The sequence below is a fragment of the Poecilia reticulata genome, linkage group LG15 (genome assembly GCF_000633615.1).
Source record: "Poecilia reticulata strain Guanapo linkage group LG15, Guppy_female_1.0+MT, whole genome shotgun sequence".
Taxonomy (NCBI): domain Eukaryota; kingdom Metazoa; phylum Chordata; class Actinopteri; order Cyprinodontiformes; family Poeciliidae; genus Poecilia; species Poecilia reticulata.
In genome coordinates, this window is record NC_024345.1 from 18844097 (window position 1) to 18865637 (window position 21541).

The window sequence follows — 21541 nt, forward strand, 5'->3', positions numbered from 1 at the left end:
AGTTAGTTTTCTCTCCTTTTGACTTGCTGGCTGCATCTAAAGCAAACTAACTCAAAGGTCATACTACCCTGTTAAGTTTGTTTCACTTTTTTAAATATATATCTATCTGGATAACATTTTAGCTGTTTTCAGTTACACCATCTGTGTATGTTTGGCAAATAATTTGAATAAGCTCTACCATGTTAACATTTTCCTTCAAATTGCTAATGTATAAACATAACAGGATGTAGGTTGCTAACAGCCACAGAGAGAAAAAATTAAGCTGTTACCAAAAACAATAATGATGTTTAAACTATCTGTATTGATCTAGTTTTTTTTTTTTATGTAATGTGTCTCTTGCACTAATACAGAGTCACAGTCTCAGTCTGGCAAAGAAGTCAATGCCATATAATGCAACATGTTATATGTATGCTCAAAGTTTTACTTGATTTAAAAGTCCAATTAAATACTACATCACATTTCATCAGTATTACATTCCACTTAACTCATTCAAGTGACTCTGACATCACAGTTGCTGTAGTATCTGTGAGCTAAAACACAGTAACTCTGCCTGTGTTCCTGCCACATTTATTAAAACCTTGAGTAAAACTCTTTGTTGAGTATGTCAGCAGATCAGCAATGATAGGTCTTCAATTAGACCATGAAAACTAAGAAAAACCATCATTGATGCTATTTAAGAAGATGTTCACATCACTGATGGTGCTTTGATATTGCTGTTGCAATTTGTTTAACATAAAGACAATTATTACTTTTTTTTATAAATGAGAGATGTTCTTGAGGCCAAATTAGTGTTAATTCATATCTCTTTAAATTAGGATATTGACCTAGGTGAAGAACTATGCTCTCCAGCTCCCCTGATATCTTTAATTTCATGTAAAAATTGCTCATTTTATGAGGAAAGTAAGTGATGCCAGTAGTTGCAGTTTGATGAGTGCTGAGAGTTTTAGTCCTAGTTTCTGAAAGAGTTTACCGACATCCTACAAGTATCGAACTCCTTCAACAATTTTCTGGTGTTTAAAATGTTTGCAAATGATGTCTAGATCATTTTTTTTCCAAAGTACTATACGTCACCAACTCCATATTTGATAAACTGATGCACACATTTTATGCAAAATCTAAGAACATATGTTTTTTTTTCTTTTAATGCAGAATGTTCCTTGATTATGCATAAACCAACAAATAAAGATGAATTTTGCCATAATTTGCAATGACCTTAATTTTATGTTCATGAGCTTTCAATGGAAGGAAAGATAGTTGCTGCATATGCAAATGGTCCTACTATTTTAAGCAAATGTATGCCAAAAATCCTTGGTAAATGAGCATTGAAGAGCAATCCCTCTTTCCCCCAATTTGCTTAATGACGCACGTTTTCAGGGACACCATTGTAGCTCTGAGACTTCTGTCTTTGATATAATGATTCATGGCTATGAGGTAAAGTGCAAGCAAAACAAAGTAAATACATCATTTTTTTTCTCGCTGCACAAAAGAAAAGAAAGCTCCATGTGATGGATTTGTCTGAATGTTATTGTCTCTCCTTTGTTGCTGAAGTGTTGAGGCTGATGGATATCGATAATAAGTATTCTGTTTAGTTTTGACTGAATGACAGACACCTCATAAATCTTACAGTTAATTTCTTTACAAGAGCATCGCTCATAAGTTTTGAATACTGGCCAAGAACAGTAAAAATGTTCCTTAGTAATGGCACAGTGTATGCATCACCTGTGCTTTCTGCCTTGTAATGCTCAGAGGAATCATTGTCTTATGTTGCTTTGACAAATGACAACAGCTCACCCCTCCGGTTATTAAAATTCTCGTTCATCTCTCATGTTTACCGTCACATGGCCACAGGCCTAACTACAATCTAAGCAGTTCAATTAAACCGTACTCCTCAGTTCTTTTCTTCTTTTGTCTTTTGACACCTTGTTTCTTTTCCTTCGACTGTAGGCTTTCAAAAACCATCTTGGTTTTACGGAAAAAGTATTTTCACAGAGTGAGACGCGTCATGCACTGCATTAACAGATTGTAGTTAGTGTAAGGTTTTTTTTTTTTGTTATCCTCCTATCCAATCTGCTGTAGATATAATTACTCAAATGCCAAATGTCAAATGAACTTTGAATCATAGAGAGTGTGGCGGGTAATTACTGTTTGGGATCTAAATATCTTACAAAGTTCACCATGGATGAGAATTTGCATGTTGCTTTTCTTGTGTTGCTCATCATGCACTGTTAGGAGATGAATTAAATCACACGGGATTGACCGTAAGCATAATGTCATGTTAGTAACAGAGTTGATAAATGACCTGCAGAGGAAGATACTCATGGAAAAAAAATAATTAAAACTATTCTGAAGCAAGTAATGTTAGCAAACATTTCAAAGTGCAACAGCCACTTCCTGAAAAACTGTTACTTGGTAAATATAGTAAAATGTTTCTATAATGCCTTGTAAAAGTAACCCCTTCAACATTTCCCTTTTTGTTTTATGCATTTTTTAAAAATTATTTTATCTGAAAGACCAAATCAAACTAGCACATAATTGCCAGAGGTAAAGAACATCTACATGTTGAAAATAGTTTCCCCCCAAATCTGAAAATATATCATAGTAACACCTCCACCATGTTGCTCTATTGTGGTTGTGTGTTCAGGGTTATGTGCAGTGCTATTTTTTGTTTTGTTTTGCCGGAAAGTTCAGTTTTATTGTTATTTCACCAGAATGTCTTCTTCCTTAACGCTCAACACTTTTTTTCTTGCTCCTTGACTTTTCTAAGTTTTGTGTAGTGTTTTCTAAAATAGCCCTGCTTTAAATGTTTTCCACAACTTTATCCCTGAATTGTCTGGTGTTTTTCTTGCTCTTTTTTGTACAATAATATTCTCAGGCAAATAAATCTCTGAGGCCAGGAGTTTTGAGAAAACCATGAACTTAGCCTGGAAATTTGAGCAAGAGGGCCTTACAACCTGATTTAACTTTCCAAATACTGAATTAACATTGACAGTCGCCTCGTTAGGGTTGGCACTTCTCTCTTTGCAGTGGAGGATGGTTGTTTACAGTGCAGGCAATTTCTGGTAAGCTTTGTAACGTGGAACTCCCCATGTTACGGGAAAACATTAGCTATTGGGTAAAATTGAAAACGTCCACAGAGTCCAGCAATTGTTTCTTAATAGCAGAGAGTTCAGACCCTCCATATGAAGCAAATAGCTTAGGACAAGGGGGTGGTTTTCACCAGGCTAGTTTTTCTACTTCTCAGCCATTGCCACAGCTCCAGCACACCGGCAACATTGAGCTTAAACAACGTTACGCGCTAAACAAGGGAAGTGTGTGAGCAGTGTTTACTTGAGCTTAACAGTGGTAACACCTTCCTTCTGGTACTGATTGGTTGCTTCTCACCGGGAGCAGTGTACTACTGCAGATGGCAGAAGGACCACAGGGAGGAGGCAGGGGAGCGTCATTTTTTTTCACTTATAATCGGTCTCATCTTCTACTGTCAGCACATAGTGACAGCTCAATCAAATGTGTAAAAAATACATTTTAATGAAAGTTACTGTAGCTTTAACAGAACAACTGTATTTATACTGAGATCAGATTGACGCAGGTGATCTCAGTCTTATTTGCTGACTTCTAGAGGAAACTGGTTGCACTGGATTTTATTTTGAGGTGTTGTAGTACATGAGGTTGAATACAAATTATCATTATGGTATTTGATTTTTATTTATAAAAGATTGTGTTCTTGAGGTCATTTTTTTGATGATGGAGATGTGTAGAAAAGTGGGAAAAAAGGTTTTTAATTTATCAACTGATTCCCTACTCAGCAATATTCTCTCTTGTTTGTAATTAGGATTCGATAAGGAAGGTTAGTAAGGCTGATGGGTTTTTTTTATTGTCAGTGAATTCTGCAAGGGTTACTCTTAACCTAACTTTTTTGTTTTACACTCATCTGATGCTTTTGCATGACCTTCCCCAAAATAAACTGTGTTAACCTGTAACAACAGTTGTCAATTTGAGGCGAAGATTAATCGAGAGCATTGTCACACCTAAACAAATGGAATCATACATTTATTTTTATTTGCGTAAATTAATTGAAAAAACTACATCACTTGTTTTTTCAGATTTCCTTAAAATATGGAAGAATTCAGGATGACAAAATATATATATTTTTTGACAAAGACAGACAATGTTTATAAAATTACTGACACCACCAGGTACTGCAGAAAGTACTGACAAAGAGATATATGTCTGCAGTGGTTAACTCCACTGACACATCTGGCTATTAGTTCAACCGCCTGCTGTTTTTCCAGCCATCAGTACAGATGCACATTTTTCTTTTAGGGCACACGAGTTCACACAGAAGCTTTCAGCTTAATTTCAGCAAAACAGATGTGGACACAATCAACTCAGATTCAAAGAGCTTTTGAGCATGCCTTTGAAGCTGGGTACTTTATGAGCTTATAGTGATGAAGATCGTTATCTGCATCAAAAAAGCCGTGGTGTTTCTACCTGGTGGGTTTTTCCTCCTTTCATTATACCCTTGTAATATTCTCATTCTTTATGCAAACACAAACACAGCTTTCTTGGTGCTACTCCGGGGAAGTGGTGTCTTTTAACTGAAGCTAGATGTTTATCATATATATATATATTTTTTTCCTCTTATTCCAAATGTAGAACCATTATTTAACACAATCAGATTAATACCATTTGTTTTGTTGGGCTGCTGGCTCTTCTGGTTGTGACCACATAGTTTATTAAAACATTTTGAAAAATAGAATAGATCATTTGAGATGATTGATTGCCCATTTTATACCTTGTGAACATAAAAGTCAGAGGATGTTAGCCACCTGAAAGTTGGGGAATGCAGGGATCTGAGGCAGTTTCAAATTTTGAAGAGAGTTTCTGATGAAAACTATGAAGCCAGTTCATATATTGCCTGCAGTGGACAACTCTCTAGGTATCATTATTTAGCATAAATCCAAAATGGCTATAAATAATAGCCAGTCCAAGAAAGGGACCAAGACCAAGACAAACTTCTATGGTATTAACTCCAGTTAAAAAATCGCCAAAGCAGTTCAAATAAGCTCCATTTTAGTTATTTTAAAACCATCAACACATTTGGAGCAAGAGATTATTTATGACTAAGCTAATGCATTTTTGCAGAAGAGGATTTTGGAGGCAGTGCTCCTCCAAGGTTGTTCCTGTGTGTACTGAGAACAGAGGAAAGTTATCAATTAAACGTTTTAATTCAGAGTAAAATAATTTTTTTGATGTTAAAATGTTGTGAAAAGCAAACAGACAATAGTGATTTAAATGTAGTACTCTAATTTTATGCATTTTTACCCTTTGTCCAACTCTATCAATCAGCTTCTCTGGACAAAAACTTTCGGTTTCATTGTTAATGTGGGTTTCACGCTGACAGATAATTGGCCTTGCACTGCTTCTGCCTCCATTCACTGTGTAAATAATTATCATCTCCTTTGTAAATCAATAATAAACTGGCTTGCACATAAACCACTTTAAGTCTGGTTTGGTCTTGGTACCTTACTGGGCCAAGAGAACTAACTGCTGCAGGTAAGATATACATCACTTATATTCATTGGCAGAACCTCACTTCAAAAATTCTGCACCAGCCCTTTAAACATAGAGTCAAGACTTTAAACATCCATATCACTGGCTGATGCATTGTACTGTCTGATGTACTAACATAAGTTATGTGTGAATCTGTTGTTAATGCATCACGTGTATTGCCAAACAGCAAACGACAAAATCATCCCATTCGGCCCACACTGCCAGAAGTAATGCTAGTTTTAAATCAAAACTTGAAGTAGCAAATAATTTGCATAAGCTATTTAAGTATCGATCGCTGTCTCGGATTTACTTCAAACAGCTGATGCAAATTCCAAACACGTTATTACTAGCATCACTTTTCTCAGTGTCGTTGCACTGTTCTCATTGTGTCTTTGTTCCTCTGTGGGAAACAAAGAGGACATGCACTGTAATGTATACAGCTCAGAATACATTTGTATACGGTTATATTTTGGGCTTTGGTCAACCAAAAAGAATTGAATGAAAATGTGAGTTTACTGAGGAAACCGTGGATCAATAGCATGCTATGTCCATGACCCCCTTCCTATGTGGCTTTCTGATGGCTTACACATTTTTACTTTTATTTATCTTTGTTTTCTTTTATGGGTGTGCAGGTGGGAGGAAGGGAGGGTGGGCTTGTAGCTGGTTGAATAAGTTGCTAGACTCGTCTAAACCAGAGTGAAATTACCTGCATGTTCTCTATATGTCTTCGCTGTGCTTTCAAGTTCAATTAATACTTCCAACTCACCCTTAAAAATTTGTTGCATTGTTCTATGCCATAGAGAGAACAAAACGAGATTTATTTTAAAAGAAAGAGAAAAAAAAACAAAACTTGTGTGGTCTTTGTTTCTAGCCATGTATTGCAGTTTGCTTCAAATATCCTGAAAACAGAATGTAATAAGCTTTTGTTCTTTAAGAAGATCATGTTTAAGCCTAGCTTTCATATGAACCTCTATTTTGTCCCATAGAATATGGAATGATCGGAGAGCATACAGTAAAAAGTCAGCGGCCACGATCAGTTCATGACACAAAGGCCCTGAAGGAGCAAGCTGAATCTGCTAAATTTATGGCACAAACTGGTAATGCAATAGTTATGTTTCTTTACTTTTGTTAACTAAACTTAATTTCATCATGCATGCTCTCTCTTGTACTGCACTTTTCAAGTGGAAATGTTTTGCATTCTTATTTTTCCCTTCCCATTCTCAAACTCCACATATAAAATTAAGGGCAATAAATTTGCCATCTATTCATGAGTATTTACTTTGAATTTAGAGCCTAATTTTTTTTGTGAATGTTTCTTTTATTGTCATATAGTGAGGTGACAAGTGGCTTATTCACACAGACTTTTTGAAGAACATTAATTAAACAGCAGTTCAAAAGTAAGGAACTGATGTGGTTAATCATTTTCCTCCTAGACACAATAAATTAAATGTCATTTGGAGGAAAAAAAAGACCCTTGAGCAAAAATGAAACACTTTCTAAAAGTGAACTGATAGATGCTGCCCTTAGAGAATCACTGAAGCTTTGTGGCTTTATCAAATGTAACATCAAATTCATTGTTAAAGCCAGAAGGGATCTAAATTCATTTAATACATCTTATGACATGTCACCCTATAGTTTTCTAACTTTAATTTAAAAAGAAAATAAGGCTGATAGAAATTAAACCAACAATGTTGAGTTTTCAGTTTTAAGTTCTTTTGTGTTTTAGTTAGAAAAATATTTTATTTATTTTATTTTTTTTTCCTGTCATGGGTGGGTTTATATCTAACTGTTATTGAGATTTTTATTTTCCTTATTTTGATTTTGGGAAATGTTTTTATTTTTGTCATGGATTGATCCATTTATATTTCTGTCTTTCCTTTCATTACCGTTTTGATTTATAAAACACTACACATCCAACACATACATGCCTGTACTAATACACACTCATTAACATTCCTCCTCTCCATCCGCCGCAGGTGTGTCTGTTCCCCTGTTGAGTCACATTGCTGGGCTTTTCTGTTTCTCATTCTCACCCGATTTACTCTCCCTATACTGCCTCATTGAACAAATTGATCCACCTTTCAGTCTATTTTTATGATCTCCAAAAATTAAAGGCAGGAATAAGATCCTATTTGGCTGAATCTGTGTTCCGTGAAACAAGTTAAAAGCATACCGTATTTTTTATTTTTTATTTTTTATTTTTTTTGTAATTCCGATCCAGTCTGATGACTCACAATGACATAAATGTATTCAGAGCTGCAACTAAACGAAAATGTTCATCTCTGTGTTAAATTGTTTCTCTCAAACATTAAGCCTCAAAGAAAATTAATACTTCACCTGGGGGTTTGACATAATCAGACATCAATTATTTGGTGACAACTCTGATGAATTTGTCTCCATAACTCTCACTAAGTGATTCCTTTTGCATTTCGACTATCAGGAAATTGGAATTCATCTCAATGCTTCATTATATTTACATGGCTTCATTCAAGGCCTTTTTTAATCACCAAGGGCCCCATAGGGGTTCCTATATTACTGACATACCCATCAAGACATATTTGCGGTAACTTTGTCCGAAGTCTGCATACAGATTTACATAACTGTGGAATCATGCAGCCTTAAAAACTTGATCCGTGGAAACTGTATGCTCCCTTCTTTGTGGTTCAAAGAAACGTTTTGGCACCACAATTTGAACTTAATTTGAGAAAAGGTCTAACCCAAACTTGAAGATGGTTGATGTCTGCTTAAAGAAAAATACTGCTAAAGTTATATTTTTTCTTGATAACAAGATCATCATATAAAAACAAATTTCAAAAACAATAGCTTTTCATCAATGTTATCAAACGTAGATGGTTCACCGCAGTGCAAGGGAATCCTCCTCTAAAATCCTTTTTCCTGAACTAACACCATTAAATTCCATTTTCTATTTTTTTTTTTGCAGATGTTGTCTTTCTTGCATGTCACCACACTCTTGTAAAAAATTTTTTGTTTTGCTTTCAGTTTTACCAAAATGCATGCATTTCTTTAGAAAAAGAAGTAAAAAGTTAGATGTGACCCTGATGTCTACTGTAATACCTTCTCTGTGATCTTTGCATAAATACACTTTTTTTTAATTTTCTGGTAGAAGTCTGATTAATTTACACAGGTTTGCGACACTGCAAACATAATTAATGCAACTACTCTCTGTAATTGCAGTTGCAAAAACACTTACGTGCTGCATGCAAATTAAACATGAAGTCAGACGAATTAGACTCAAGTATTCATCAAAGATCACATAAAGGTGGCACAGACTGTATAATAGCGTTTCTGTAAATCTTTAGAGTCCCCTTTCTAACCCCAACGTGACTCATGTTGGCCCCTTCCAACTTTACTCAACCCAGCCCAACTTGCCCCACCCACGCTCCGTAAGCCTTGCCGCAGGACCGTATTGCTGCATTTAACTAGTGTCACCCTTCTCCCACACAGGTGAATCAGGTGCAGAGGAGTGGTCCCAGTGGAGCTCATGCTCTGTAACATGTGGTCAAGGGTCGCACGTGCGAACAAGAACATGTGTCTCACCATACGGAACACACTGCAGCGGCCCTTTAAGAGAATCAAGGGTTTGCAATAACACTGCCCCTTGTCCAGGTAGTGTTAGCCGCAGATTCTTGACTATTAATGTTTTGCTTCTTTGTTGTTGAATTGGGAGGAATTTTGTTGTTCTGTTCTAACAAAACTTTGAATGTGTCTATATTTAAGAATGTGCTGTTATTATTTAGAGCTATTATAATTAATCTAATCTTTCCTTTTTCCAAATATTTTTGTAATTGTTTTTTTCCCCCATCACCACTTGTTGAGTTTTCCCATTCCATATAACTGTAAAGCAATACATCAGCATAAAAAAAAAAAAAAAAGGTTTTATGACATGTGGACCTGCATGGAGCTCGGGGAGTTGTAGATACTGATGTCGTCAGCGTCATTTCCTTGAAGGTCAACTGTGCATTTTAAAATAGCTTGGCAGAGTTTCTCCAAACAAGCTGGAAGGCATTTCATCATAAACGTATAATGGCATGGCAAATGAGTCACTGGTAGTCAGGTATCAGAAGCTTTTCTGACTGGTGATTGCAGCATGCTAATGCTTGTTAGTATTCATCTAAAAGGAATGTGAACTCCCCTGTCACCATTATCCATTTTTGGAATTATTTACACAGATAAATAAGTAGATTTAGTAATTAAATTCTGCACTCGTGTTTGGTTTGACGAAGCTGATAAATCCGGTGCTTCTGACACGACATCGCAAACACCAGAGTAATTGAAATTATTAGAAAACACTGCAAGCTGCATCTTCTGATAGCGTCTAAGATTTTAGATAAAGCATACTTCTTTTACCAGATGGGATATGTGTAAGTAAGAACTCAGTGGCTTTCAGACTTTCAGGCAGGTAATGATCTTTTGTTGAATGTGAACTCTGAGAAACAAACCCCAACCTTGTCCAAAATTGAAATAATGTAAGACTGTCGCACTGTGCTAAGCAATTTGGCATTAACACAAAAAAAGAGAAAATGAGATTCTAAAACCTTTTACTACAAGACACTTACTGAACAAAAGCTTAGTGTGTCACAGCTTTTTTTTATTATTATTTGGTTTGCTAATATGTAATTTCTGCCATTTTAACTGTTGAATAATTCTGTTTCCTGTTGTGATAAACAAAGAGATTTTTTTCACCTATTATAAAATCAGAACCTCATTTTTGGAAGCCGTCTTCTACAATCAGTTATCATTTAGTACAGTTGTAGTAAATCTTTCTACACCACTGTAGTAGGTCAGTCCAGACAAAACAATTGTATAATTAAAATCTTGTAGGAATGGCAGATTAATTGTACCTGTAACTGATTAATGATTTAAAAATTAATACTACCTGTATTATGCCGAGATTGAAATATACTCCCATGCTGCATAAATATTTCCAGGCAACAGTTCTTGGTCTAAGACAAACCCAAGGCTTGTTGTCACAATCAGTGAAAACAGCAACACCACTGGTGAGCACTGCAGGGTGAAATCAAACATGCTGTTAGGAAACCAAGGCTTCCACAAAAGTTGTGAGACTGTTCTCAAAACAAAGCATCTGCCAAAACAGATTTCTGCTCCATGAAATATTTCCTTTGATTCTTTAGTCCCCTTTCTAACTGAACCGACAGTGTTCACCTTTCTGCCTTTGAATTACATTCACTTTATGTTGCAGAAAGAAAAACAGCTCAGGAATTCTGAAAAAAATTGCATCCCCAAAGGATATGTGCACAATAAGCAAACAGTACAAACAATAATGTTAAGATGTTTTTAATGGAGCACATATTTGGCCATGTTGACAAATGTGGCATTGTTGCTTGATTCTGCTTAAATGACATCACCAATTTACAGCATTTTTTTTTTTTTGCTACTAAAGTCATACAAATTGCTATCAAATTTGATTTATTATTACAATTTTTATTAAGCACAAGCCTGTACTTCTGATGGTTTGACAATTGAGCAGAAACAATCTGGTTTCATAGAGATGTGGCGTTAAAAACAAAAAGTAAAGATAAACATATAAAAATGTTTATGTTTTTATACATATCATATTGTATAAAAACAATATTTGCAACTTGTGTTAGTATTTTTTGCAAAACCTACATCAATTATTATTAAATATGATAACTATTGCTATGTAAACTATAAGTATACCAATTTTATAAATAGTTATTTGAGTCTTGCTTCTTTTTGACACAAAATAATAGTAAGACAACATAGACATGTTTCCCCAACAGCCAAAAAATCAAAGTAAGCTCATTAGTTAAGTCAGAACTAGCCTTTGATCGTTTAAAGTTTAAGGTCGAAATGTAGTATCTAGAGTAAATTAAAAGTGGATGTCGGCTAAAGCTTAAAGCTTAAATATGTTTAAAGAGCAGGGTAAGCTCAAATGTTGAAACAATAAAGAGCAGTTTCATTTACCGGTATTTCCAAAATAATTGTGCTTATGGAACAAAATCTTACATTTTTTTCTGACACTGCACTCTTTATAAAATAATTCCAGTCGACCAAAAAGTAGATATCATGGAGTTAGTAATCTGAGCAGTCTGTTTATTGTGCCGACAGATATGCTAACATTATTTTTTAAACAATATTATCTTAAAAAAAGGGGCGGGTTGTGGTCCTTTGGTGCCAAACTAAACTAAACTAAAATAAATTAGAAAAGTTTTTTTGCATAGAGGAAGTGCCAAATCAAACACACATTGTGATATAAAAAACAAAATAAATATTTAAGGACTTGAAGATGTCACACTGCGTAAACTCAATATCATCAAACATTGTTCACACGGATGCCAGACTGTGCAAGTGATTGCCTTAGTAGAATTGAGTAATAGATAATTGAGAATAAATGTATAGAAATTACAAGCAGTGATGCTTCTGATATCAAATCCTTCTAATATTAAACAAAAGAAAACCGTGGTGGGCACTCTAATAGCTCAGAATGGGAGGTCAATAATAGCAAGTTGGTTTTAGCACAATCTTCACAGGAAATTCCTTCTAGTGCCTGATGTTTGATGGAGGCATTATTTTCAAGCTGTGGTGAACTTGTCATTCTGACGAGTCACGGATCACCAACGTAGCACTATGCTACGTTATATACACCCAGATTAAAACATAGTACTCTGAACAAAATTTTAACCACAGTAATGATGATGAACTGTTTTCGTGGCTTTGAGCCTATGAATTTTTAAAACGAAGTTATACCTTGAAATTATGATGAGGTTCAGTTTAGACTTGTCTCCTGATTGTGGCCTAAAACTTGGACTCACTTTATACTTTCCATCTGGAAAATAGTGTTTCTGACAAAGAATAGGCTTTTTTTATTTGAAATGGTATTATTATATGTGTTACTTGTGACTAAATGTCTCTTCAACCTACAATTAAACATTATGTTTGGTTGATATTCCAAGTTTTAATTTAGCCACCTGCATCACATTTAATGTTTAAGCAACCATATGAATCAAAAACCTTTCTCTTTATTTACAAATGTTCCTAATCTGAGCTCGATCATATGCATCAAGAAATTTAAAGCATGCACTGAAGCAATTATTGGAGGAAAAACAGAAATACCCATGAAGATTGACTGATCCTTGAAGAAAAATGTACACCTTTGCATTCTGGCTGCAGCTAGTCCAAGATAAAAAAGTTGAATCTCAATGAGAGGTTTTGAAGTGCAGTTTAATTCAAGATAGTCTAGTTCAACATAGCTTAATAACATTATTTTTTTTCAAAATGTTTAGCCTCTGATGTTAATCTGGTCTAAAAATAATTTACTTATTGTAGCGTATTGTGATTGCTCTTGGATGTAATAATGGCTGTAGTTCAGGAAAAAAAAAAGACAAAAAAACTCAATCCTGTTTCATCAGCTAGCTCTGTTGACTGGCTGCTTTGAACCCTAAATTTTCAAAGTAAATGCTTCAACCACCAGGGGACTCTTAGCTAAGAGCATCAAAGCAGCACCTAGAGGCAGGGACAGATGATGGCTTACCTTCCGACTGAACCTGATCCCAAGATTTGTGCTTTATGGATAGTGACCCTTCAGAGGAAGAATCATCCACTCCCTGTGGACAAAGATGTCAGATTTTAAGTTCTTAAGCCCTATTTGCAGTGAAGAGAGGAAAAAAGGCCAACAGAGATCCTCGATTTACATCAATTTTCCATAAATGATACCCTCAGGTTGCTTTTTTTTTTCTTTAGGAAAATGTTGTCTGCACAGCTGGGTAGATCAATTCCTACCATTCTTACTACAATATTTTGTAGGTGAACAAAGATCATTATTTTTTTAATTAGCTTAAACATGTTTTTTATCAACATCGTAAAAGCGATTTTTCTGTGTGTTTTTCAATTGTATCACTGAATGCATGTATTGGTTCAAATAAAAACTCAACTGTAACTTCAAATATTTAACAAGAGGTTAATCTCACATTTGGAAGAGGCCAGTTTTATTACAGCGAGCACCAGGTGAAATGGGAGAGTTGCTTCTTCTGCATGGCTTTCAGATTTCTGTATTTTACTCTCCAAAATAAAACTTTAAGCCAGTGACAAATATTCCCTGCAGCTCAGTAAAAATTCACCATCTGTCAGTTAAATACAGCCGAGCTTAGAGGCAAACCTAGACGCTATAATGATGTTATCTTTAAGTGGCTATTGTTCACACCAATATTCCACAAATTGAAAAACAAATGTATTAAAAAAGTATCTCAGAAAAAAATAAAATATATTGCATATGTATGCATACTATATATTTTATTGACTGTTTTCAAAATGTAGTTTATTATTATTTTGAGCAGCATATTTTAATAACACAATGAGCTGGACTGTTAAGAAATACCATGGGAATTAGAGTATGCAACATCATTTTTTTCTAAATAAACTATGTGTTTTCATCCAAATATAGAAAGAAATAGGTTTGTCTTTTATCATTTTTGAAGCTGTTACTTTTGACCTACTACTTGATGAGCTTAAGCAATCTGTCCTGAGAGTCTAAAAAAGCAGAAAATTCAAAATGTCCAAATAATTTTGATGACCCGTTGCTACTGCGTAATAAAATATGCTTCCTTTTTTCCTTAGTTCAAATTTTCCTGATAGTTAATCTAAAAGGCCATCACCTGAAAAAAGTCTAAAACATCACTAGCTATTTAGAGGCCTAGAAACAAGTTACAGGTTGTGACTCGAATGTGAACCTCTTGATCTATATTTTGGTGTATGGACAGATTCCTACAAACATTGTCAGGTCACATTACACCACAGGTTGGTTGCTATTACACTCCCTTCCAACCAAGAAGCCTCAAGCTGAAGGAAATGGGCTAAGTTCTTTCCCTGTGTATAACCATCTATGTGAGATTTACTTCCTTTTTCTAATCAATATTTTCAGGTGTCTGGTGAAATTGGTTGTGAAGAAGTATTTGTTGTGGTTTTGCAAATAATAAATACCCAAAAGAGCAGAGAAGGTGGAAGGTGGATGTCTCTGGCGGAGACTTTGCAAATCTCTGCACCGTGTGTGTTGCGTGTATCACTAACATGTTGCCCAATACTGTGATTGATTTTATTTCCTTTCTGGCTCAGTGACGTTTGAGTGGTTTGTTTATGCTGTAACAAAGAAGGAGACATTGATTAGGCCTGACGCCCTTTCTGTGCCCGCAGTACACGGTGTATGGGAGGAATGGTCACCGTGGAGCCTGTGCTCATTCACATGTGGCCGGGGTCACCGCACTAGGACTAGGATGTGTGCTCCTCCCCAGCACGGAGGCAGGGCCTGTGATGGACCTGAGACCCAGACTAAACTTTGCAACATAGCCCTGTGCCCAGGTATCACCTGTCTGCTCTCTAAATATATAACTATCTTACATTTGCAACAATATGCTCAAAAGGCATGGATATAAGAGGATTTCAAAAAATTGAAATCCTTAAGATGAACTCATTTTTAAAAAGATCTGTTCGTCTGAATTACACAGCTTGAGCTATGTTGTCTGTAATTTATGCAGTACTGTCAAGGTAAGTCAACAAGAAAGATCGGATAGAGGATTTGTGCTGCATTTGAGCCTTCTTTCAAAAATAATGCGGTTTAGGAAACCCTGTTGAGATTGAAGACAGTAATACTAACATCAAAATCACTTACTTGCATTTGCCTGGGAATGGTAAGCAGATTAGTGGTGATGAGTTTTTCCACACAGTGTGAATGTTAGCTGTGCTCTGGAAAGCAGAGTTCATGGACAACCCTTAAGTTCTTGCTCTTTTCCTGGAAGCAGTTTGCAAGAAACTATAAATCTTCATAATATGCATTTTGATGTGAGGGATTCTTTACCAACCTCTTTCATTTATAATATTTAAAATCGTTTAGCTTTTGATTATTTCTTATTTAGGTCAGTTTATGGAAGAAAAGAAAAATTGACAGTGCCTTGCAAAAATATTTAAACATTTTGAACTTTTCCACATTTCATTATGTTGCTCCAACAAATTTTAATGGACAATCTGCAAATGCCACAAACCATGTATAAAGAAGGTGCTCTGTGGAGATGCTTTTCTGTAGCTGGTACAGGAATGACCACAGTTGATAGAAAGATGAATTGACCTTAATGTAGGGCAATACTGCAATAAATTTGCTAGAGCCACCAAAAACATGAAACTTGACCTTAAAGAACAACATTCACTGCTAAAATGCATTTGTTTAGATCAAACCACACAGATCTGTTGGAGTGGCCGGCCCTGTTGCAACTTGAAAATGTTGTTCACAGACACTTCCTAATGACCATCAGTTACTTTACAAAGAAGGATGAGAAAAAAACAATTCAATCTCTACTTGTAAAAAGTCAATAGAGACACACTGAAAGCTTTACAGGTACAACTATGGTGAAATGATGGCTAAATGTATTTTCCCACCACACTTATTAGATTTTTATTTGGACAAAAATAAAAATATAATTTTCTTTGTGAATGTGAATAAAACCTCAAAGGAAATTTTTTTTGTAAGGCACTGCAGCACAGAATCCCAGCCTGCCCAATTTCCTTTTTTTTTTTTTTTTGGTTTTTAGAAAAAACACAAGCATTCATGTAACAGTTTGCTCGCTGCTTGATATCTGTTTTATTGGCTTTCAATCTGAGAGAGGATACAAAAATCTGAATATCTCCCCCTGTTTCTGTCTGCCCTCTTTTCCCCCTCGCTTGGGACATGCTTGTTGGGTTGTGGTTGGTGCCTCAGTGGACGGACAGTGGCAGGAGTGGAGCTCTTGGAGCGATTGCTCGGTGACCTGTGCCAATGGCACTCAGCAGAGGACCAGGCAGTGCTCAGCAGCCGCCCATGGGGGATCTGAGTGTCGCGGTCACTGGGCAGAAAGCAGAGAGTGCCATAATCCTGACTGCACAGGTAAAAATCCTGAGCCTCTTAATTCTTTCTTCACTTCTATGTCTAAATTGGAGATGATGACAAACAGAGGCTTATATGCATGTCTCTTGTATTTTAATGCACATTATTATAATTGTTAAATACCGGTATCATTACAAAAGGGTTTGGATATTCTTTCAACTTGCCTTTACATAGTTTGTGCACTCTTTCCTTTGCCCAACAGCAAGAATAAAAGCTGTGTTGTAAGACTCAAGACTTATGTATAATACCTTGATTCATCAAATGGATTGGAAAAAATCTGCTTAGATAGACTGTATGCATTTCACATAATTCAACGTTATTTGTCCAAAACTGTCTGTCAACATTGTGAATGTATTAGACGTTCAAAGACGTCAGCTTAATAGTCTTGATCAGGCTTTGAATTGTCTGATCATGTGAAGGGTCTGAGCACTCCCATAATCTCCTGATGCAATTTCCACTGCAGCAGTGTAAAACAGCAAGGTTTCAGTGCTGCGTTTCACTGGAATGCTTTTGTTGAGTGTTTCAATTGTATCAACGAGGAGTTAATTTCTCTATTTCAGACCATCCGTCTAAAATTTGCAACCAGCTCCCTGACCTTGTTCTCATTTAGATACATAAGATATTAAAGCTCATGTATTCATGGTTTTCATTTTATGTTTAGATAGTGCTGCCTCTGAGTGAATCAACGCACTGCACCATTTGCTTAATCTATTAAGTTGTGTCTGCTTAGCAGTTAACAGCTTTTTCCCAAGCTGTAAGTCAAGTATTATTCAGAAAATAAATGATTACTTTGAAAAGAACACATATTGACTGTGAGAAATCCACGGCGAAATTTGTAGAACCAAGACTTACTGGACTGAAAAGGAATAGAAAAAACTCCCAAATATAAAAATAATTCAGGCCTATGCTGGATTGAAATTTACTGTTTTGAACTGCTGCCACATTGAGCTATTTGTAGCACATGAGCATGCATCTGTTTGAGGAATCAATTGCTCCTGTGTGGACCGATCCACGAGTAAGTAGCAAGATCTGATCAATGTCTTCAGAGAGTTTTGGCCAACAGGTCGTAAGGGTTTCTGCTGTTTGTCTCATCTGGAAGCCGTTCTAATGGATCATAGATGTAGGATATAAAATGTGTTTATATGTGTGAAGCAAAGGATAAGTGGAGGTTAAAATGAGAGTGGAGCGTGTTTCCTGCTTAGAGGGTGTTGTGCCTTTCTGTTCAAACAAGTGCATGTTGCTGAATACGTTGCTGAAGGGAAGGAGTTTTTGTTGTTTAACAGTGTTCATAACAAGGACAGAAAGCATACTGCTTCATCTGAGAATTTTTTGAATGAAAAACATTGTAGGTGTCTGTTTTATTTTTGTGATTTTGTCATCTTGCATCTATAAATACAGTTACATGTGGCTTTAATATGATAAACCAACACAAAGTAGTGCATAAATGTTGAAGGGAAGGAAAAATACATTCTTTCTTTCCAAGTTTGAGCTGTGCCGTTCTTTGTTAGTTTTCAAGAGATGGATTGAACAATACTCCATTAGATGTTCAAATCTTTGGGTGTTGTTCTATAAACCTTGATCTCATTTTTTATTTTTTTTATAGTTTCATTTCAGATCTGTGTGCGGCGCCCCTTGGTCTTCATGATATTGTTTGTTCTCTAAAGTTCTCTAACAAACATCTGAGGCCTGTAAATAACGGCTGCATATTTACTGATTCTAAGTTACTTACAGATGGGCTGTATTTAGTATTCAGAGAGTGTCTGTAGATAACTAATAGTCCTTGGTTGTGTTTGGGTGACTGGGGTAAAGAAGGCTGAATGCAAATGCAGACCACATGTTTCAGACTTTTGTTTGTAGAATTTCTGATATGAACACTGCATATAATTTTCTTTCACTTTTATGTGCAATTATGTGTTGGTCTATCTATTCTCCCCGAATACCTTGAATTTCAGTGGTGTAGCATGGGAAAACGTGAATAAGATTCAGGGGTGTAATTACATTTGCAAGGGACTCATTCATCTCTCTTTTAGGAGGTTCTGTAACCAGTAAACATGAGATCTTGTCTTCTTTTTTGCAATGTTGCCAAACGTTCCACCTAACGACTTTATTAAAAGAACAAACACATCAAACACATATCAAAATTACATTCAAGCTAAAAGCTTCAAGGCCACCACATAAAACACAAAGACGGACTGTATCTTTGGCTTTGCTTTCTCTCTCTTCTTCTTCTCTGAAAGTATCAGTTTCTCACCAGTATTGATTCTGTTTTAGCTAATGGCCAGTGGAATCCCTGGGGTCCGTGGAGCGGCTGCTCTAAGTCCTGTGATGGAGGAGGGCAAAGGCGTGTCAGAGTGTGTCAGGGGGTGGCGGTGACCGGGCAGCAGTGTGATGGGAACGGAGAAGAAGTTCGAAAGTGTAGTGACCAACGCTGCCCAGGTGAGTCAGAGGATAATAAGCCTCGAGTCTGAGGAGCCACAGTCAAGGAAAGAGGGATGTGGGTTGATAATTATCTGTGCAGAATAAGTGACGTGTCATGTTATACAAGATAAGATAACGCAGAATCAGAAGGAGACGGAGATAAGATGACGTGGATGACGGAGTATGAATATGTATGCTTTGATGCATTAAGGGCAGACTGAAAAACAGAGTAATCATCAGGTTGCATTGTGTGTCTTTTTGAAGTGGAGTCTGAAGCAAAAGGTCTCTTAATGCTTCCATTCTGTGAAATGCACAAAGCAATTTAAAAAAAAAATAAAATAAAATAACATCAAAACCCCTTTTAACTTTGTAGCCCCCACACTCACAAAAAAAACACAATTTAAGAGGCAACCATTCTATGATAATCCCTAAATTACATGCTGATATTCACTGACACTGTTGCAGCTTTGATCTCTTATATTTCCATACATTATAGTCTGAAGTATGAAGAAATCGTTGCATCACGTTGGAAATACTAAAAAAAAAAAAAGAAAAAGCTCTTTGGATTATTGTAGCATCACTTGTATCATTTTACTCTCCAGCACCATATGAGATTTGTCCAGAGGACTATGCAATGTCGATGGTGTGGAGACGGACCCCTTCGGGAGAGCTCGCTTTCAACCGATGCCCACCCAATGCTACAGGTAAGAAATGATAGTCCAGTATGAAATGAGAAAAGCAAATTAACAAACACTGAAGTAGTACAATCACATCTACAGATGCTCAGTGTTGGAAATGCTGCAAAGGTTATTATATTGTTTCACATTGAATATGCACGTAAATTAGTTAGTGCATCAACACATTTTCAGCTAATAATAATTTACAATTTTAGAGTTGTAGGTTAAACTTTTTAACTTCCTCCAGTTTTTGTGCTCTTCTTCTTTAAGAAAGTATTCCTCCCCATTGTGGTGTAGTGAAAGCCAGTGCCAAATGAACAATATGCTTCTATAGTTATATACCAGACTGTGTTTCTCCATCTGAGAACAGAGCGCATATTCATTCAGTCCATTTCCATATTCTCTGGGGTTACTCCAGGCTGCCCCTGTCAGACCACAGCCTGTGCACTGAATGGGAAAAATGGTTAACTTTGATCCCAAAGGCATTGTTAAAGGTTGAAGAAAGCCACACTGAGATGCCTTATCAAACATGAAGCAAAGGAAATGGATGTGTAGACTGAGAGAAGAGAACAGGTGATGCATGTTTTGAATTTTGGGGAAGGGTGGGAGAGGATGAGAAGAAGGGGGAGAAGAGAGACAAGTAAAAAGATGACGATAAAGAATGGAGCCTGTGATACATCTGCTGTGATACCTTTGTTTTTGCTGAAGGTCAAACTGCTAACAAACATGCAACAGAACGATGAGGGGAGTCTTGAATGCTGACGTTAGATGTGGGTTTGGCACAGTGAGCTGTTGCTCTGGTGTTCCTATCTGACATTTATTTCATAGGAAAGAAATGGGACTCTGGCAAACTGGTTGCAAACTCACTTATTCACAGATGGCTCACCTGAGGCAAAGTTAAGCAGAGGAAGATTTACTAGAATGACATTAACTTTCAGGCTTGACATTAGTTTTATGGTCAATAACTGCTTGACACTGTGCTTGCAGTAGGTTTGGGTGTGTACTGTGTGTGTGTGTTTCTTTTTACTTATTTTGGACTTGTTAAGGGAAACATTAACCCTGGATTTGGGGAAAGGTTATATCATAATGACCAAATTCAGCCAAAATCTAGCACTTGAATTTGTTTTTTTTCATTGAGAGCACTTTAATAAGTTCCCATACAACCAGGAAAAGTTTGTAATTAGAGGTAATTCTCTTCTAGGTTTGGAAAGGTATAAAAATATACAGATTACAGAAAATATTTGTATTTCAAGGCTTCATTCCATCCATCCACCCACCCACCCATCCATCCAACCATACTTACATACATCCATCCTTCATTCCTTCCTGAAATTTTGTATTTCGTTTTTTTTTTTTTTTTTTTCTAATGAGCTGAAAAAGACCAAGAACCCTGGAGATTTGAGTCTAAAGAAATACAAAATTTGGAGCTGAGAAGTTCAGCTCTATATTCTTTGTAATAATCAATGCTGATAGACTTTTTTGAGCAGTGCACCAAAACATACGTTTGCTCCTACTGTTATCGTACCTCTTTGCCAGAGAACTTCTTTATCTCTGAGCAGTATTATGATGAAGTGCAAAACAGGGGATGGCAGACATATTTCATATTTAAGCACAGTGCCTCTGCTTGTCAAAGCTGGCACAGACCACAGAAAAAAAAAATCATGACTAACTACAGCTGAGGTAAGGTCAGATTTGTTTGTAAAGCCGTTAATCTTACTTTCAATGTCAGTAGGTTTTTTTCACAGGGGTCCACATTATGAAACTATTAAAGAAAAAAAAAAACACAACCTTTGACTTTTTCCAGTGACGTCTGAGAGCATGACTAAAAAAGGTTGAACTACTGAGCTGAAAGAACAACAGTGAAACATGAATATAGTACGGTCATGTTTAGGGGCTTTTCCACAGCCTCACTCCCTGTCGGTGGGATCATCAAGGTCATCACAGGAGGAGCGCAGGGCCATCAGCACTGCCGTGGTGATCATAGATG

General features: G+C 36.3%; 1 protein-coding gene across 9 annotated transcripts in view; it reads left to right on the plus strand.

Moving 5' to 3' along the window:
- The window catches only part of adgrb3 (adhesion G protein-coupled receptor B3), a 124426-nt gene that overhangs the window by 47293 nt on the left and 55592 nt on the right, over nucleotides 1–21541 (plus strand). For 6 of the 9 annotated variants that reach the window (XM_008429853.2, XM_008429851.2, XM_008429849.2 and 3 more), the window contains exons 3-8: nucleotides 6537–6647; nucleotides 9016–9177; nucleotides 14740–14904; nucleotides 16295–16459; nucleotides 18731–18895; nucleotides 19480–19581. In XM_008429853.2, the coding sequence (XP_008428075.1) occupies nucleotides 6537–6647; nucleotides 9016–9177; nucleotides 14740–14904; nucleotides 16295–16459; nucleotides 18731–18895; nucleotides 19480–19581 (870 nt within the window). The remainder of the gene's footprint in view (nucleotides 1–6536; nucleotides 6648–9015; nucleotides 9178–14739; nucleotides 14905–16294; nucleotides 16460–18730; nucleotides 18896–19479; nucleotides 19582–21541) is intronic. The other 3 variants (XM_008429852.2, XM_008429854.2, XM_017308989.1) reach the window with 3 other exon arrangements.